Here is a 3,638-nt window from a genome sequence, read left to right on the forward strand (position 1 = left end):
GTCCCATGTATCATCGTGCCTTCGACTAACACAGCAACCATAATTTCCTTCTAGCCACCTGTAAACGATCACGTTGGAATCCGGAGCACACTAGCTTTCTAAAAAGCGTCAAAGCAATGCAGGAAGATCGTTCGAACGATTAAATGAATCAGGATATCGTTTGCTTTTCTTGCTCGTCAAATCAATAATATATATTCGGATAATTGATTAATGATAATTAACTTTAATTTATACTATTATAATAATTCCCTTTTACTCTTGAACGAAGAAAACAAAAAAAAAAAAAGAGTAGAAGTATGATTTACGTTTCAACAAGTTCAAAGATAAATTTATAAATTAAGTGTGTACATGTTTGTTTGTTTGTTTGTTTTTTTGTTATTAATTTTATATATTTTTATTTTGTTATATATTGTACATTTTTCTAATATTAATTTTCATATTTGATTTGATTTATATTAATAGTATATTTATAATATATATTTATATTTCAATATTAATCATTGTGTTCATTAATGCGCATAAATTAATTAATCCCGTTAGTGGTCGATTAATAAGCTTTTCGATCTTTTAACGTTAACCCGTTGACAACGAATTCCCGCTCAAACTGAATCATAAATGGCGAACCAATCCCGTGGTCTAAATGAATAAAAAATGGCGACGAAATGGTGGTCAAACTGAAGAAAAAAATGGCGACCGATTCGAGCTGAAAATTGATTTCATACAAATTTTTATCGTAAACGGTGGTCACGTAGTGTTAAATAAATGAAATATTATCAATCAATACAATCCATTAATCGAGAAATGAATAATTATTAATATAATATCTTAAATATAATATATTTCTCGTATATATACTTTATAGGTTAGCAAATAAATCCGTGAAGTTTTTATCGTACGACATATTTATAAACCTCACGTACTTAATGGCCAATTTAATTAACATTGCCCTATTACATTCTATTCACAAAGATATTTTACATTATAATAATGATCGATAATATTATTATGCAATACCTCGGCACATATAACTAGTACATTATTGTAACAATCTCAGCTATAAAATATTACCGAATATAATCCCTTTGAAACATACTCCGAATAATTTCTAAACTCTACCATAACTCATAATCTAATTTAATCTCAACTTTCACAACGTACATTACAAAACCTCCCCCCTTCCACTTGGAATAATAGCAAAAGTATATTATAAATCATTTCGCGTTATAAAACACGTAACGATAATAATTCGAAAGAAAATAATTTCACGACAAAAACGTTTAACTTCCCTATAAACAATCCTCTTCCCATTTCCTCCCACCCTTTTTTCCATGTAGACAAAAAGACAAAACACAAAATAATAATAATAATAAAAAAAAAAACAAAAAAAGATCAAATTCTATTCTATCTGTCAATTCCTTTCGTTCGTCTTTGGACAACACACCAGCCATACAATTAATTATTGACCCGTTTTAATCGCGTTAGCTCTAATTAGTGCAGTACTGAAAGGGGGAACTTGGTGAGGGGGGGTGGGAGGGGAAGGGGAAAGGAAGGCAAAGAGGGACTGACGCTTGTCTCAAAGTTGTTAATTGAATTGGTTAATGCGATAAAGGAGTCCATACCGGAGTTCTCCGTTCTTTTATACCTTTTCTTTCTTTTTCTTTTTTTTTTTTTTATTATTTATCTCTCTCTTTCTCTTTCTCTCTTTTTTCTTCCCCCCCCCCTTTTGTAGCTCTTCTCCCCACTCCTCCCCTTCTTTCTTTTTCCTCTTCTTCTCAATTCTTTCGAACATACTTTCAAACTACTGGGCAACAAATGATATCAATTATTCCAATTATTTCAATCGTTTCTATCAAAGCATTACCATCGCTAAATGTTAAACATTTAAAAGAAGTGAAACAAAATGGCAGCGTGATTTAACAATGATGTTCGATGTTTCGTTACAATCGTATTTCTATATTCGTTCGAAAATGAATAAATAAACAAATTTAATATATTCAATTTGAATGAATTTTAATTAACATTGTGCACTATAACCGAAATCCGATTAATCGGATTTTTACGAATGAATCTTCAACCATCATACTCATTGCAAATAACTTTTACGAACATTTTACTGGTCCTTTAAAAAAACAAAACAAATAAACGTCGTCGTTCTTAACGTTCCGCTTTTCTTTTTCTTTTTTTTTTTGTAAATTACTTTTAGAAACTATTGTCAAAACCGGATAAACAATAAACGTGAATGGGTGAATGGATGGGAAGGAAACGTGGAGGGTTTCTGTAGTATAATATTAGTGAAGGATCAATTTGAAAGGCAATTTGAAAATCAATCTCGACTCAGCGATGGTAGTTTGGGTGGGAGGAAGTTAAGGGGTGGGAATGGATGGATGGATGGATGGGTTTAGACGTAAAGGTAAAGGTAAATGTAAAAAGTCAAAAATGTTCATGCGGTTATCGGAAATTCAGTGACACAAACCAACTACACGGTTTAAACTAAAACAAACATGAGGCAGGCACACATTATAACACGAGTTAACGCGTCATGGTTCTCGTTAGTTTGGTATCTTTGTTGTTAAACGATGCGATAATAAATATTTCTATGCTCGATAGAGCACCTCATCATCGATAATATCACTATGCCAGGTTGATTATAATCTAAACGGCTCGTACCTATCGAATTTTATTAACGCCGAGATACGCGTGTTCTAGTTCCATGAATGTCAATGGGGGAAAATAAAGTCAATGTGTATCTAGTTATATTCTAGTTTCTATACACATGCATATCACACATACGTGTATATATATATATATATACATTTATATTGATAATGATAATGATAATAATAATAATAATAAACGATAACTATGGGGATTGTTGCACATGAAAATCTTTCATACGTATCGATTATTATTGTTCATTCGTATTAACATAACGCGCATAAATCACGCCTATTTTAATCTAAGATTCTCAATTCAAATTGTTTTAATTCGAATTAATAAATAAATCATTGTGTTAATGAGATTGGTCTTTAAGAAAAATATTATAAAGGGGGATTAATAGTTACGTTTATTTTATAAATCATTTTGTTATTAATTTATTAAATCAATGTTTCATTGAATAAGAAAGAAGATTGTTTTTTTTGGGGGGGGTGAATATTTTTATTGGGGGAGGATTTACACTGGTGGAGGGGTAACTTTGATAATAATAAAAGTACCCCTGTACAAGTATTAACAATATTTTGTTCTTTATAATTATAGGAAAACCCATGTCAACATCCGACCATAATCCTAAAAGATGTCGCACCAACGGATGTTGCATCCCTATTGCGTTTCATGTATCACGGAGAAGTTAACATTGGTCAAGAACAATTGCCAGCTTTTTTGAAGACAGCACAATCCCTTCAAGTTCGAGGGTTAGCTGATGTAAATAGTAGTATTATTACTGCCACAATAACGACACAACCTTCCACGAGTGGTAACAATTGCAGTGCACCTGTAAGTATCGTTTGATTTACCATTTTCTTTTGGTAATAATAGCAATGCATCTGATCTATATGTATTATTCTACGATACTTGATAATTTAAGATTGAGGTTATGTTATATTCAAATAATGTGCTACCAAAAATGATTGTTTCATTTT

The 3,638-nt window shown here is 31.3% G+C and overlaps 1 protein-coding gene across 3 annotated transcripts in view; it reads left to right on the forward strand.

Moving 5' to 3' along the window:
- Positions 1 to 3,229: 3,229 nt before the first annotated feature.
- LOC106789220 (protein abrupt-like) overlaps positions 3,230 to 3,638 on the forward strand; it is a 29,050-nt gene continuing 28,641 nt past the window's right edge. For all 3 annotated transcript variants that reach the window (XM_014753275.1, XM_014753276.1, XM_014753277.1), the window contains exon 1: positions 3,230 to 3,492. In XM_014753275.1, coding sequence (XP_014608761.1) covers positions 3,331 to 3,492 — 162 coding nt within the window. In that variant the 5' untranslated portion in view covers positions 3,230 to 3,330. The remainder of the gene's footprint in view (positions 3,493 to 3,638) is intronic.

The sequence above is a fragment of the Polistes canadensis genome, unplaced genomic scaffold, assembly GCF_001313835.1.
Source record: "Polistes canadensis isolate GaletaPanama2010 unplaced genomic scaffold, ASM131383v1 scaffold_171, whole genome shotgun sequence".
Taxonomy (NCBI): Eukaryota; Metazoa; Arthropoda; class Insecta; order Hymenoptera; family Vespidae; genus Polistes; species Polistes canadensis.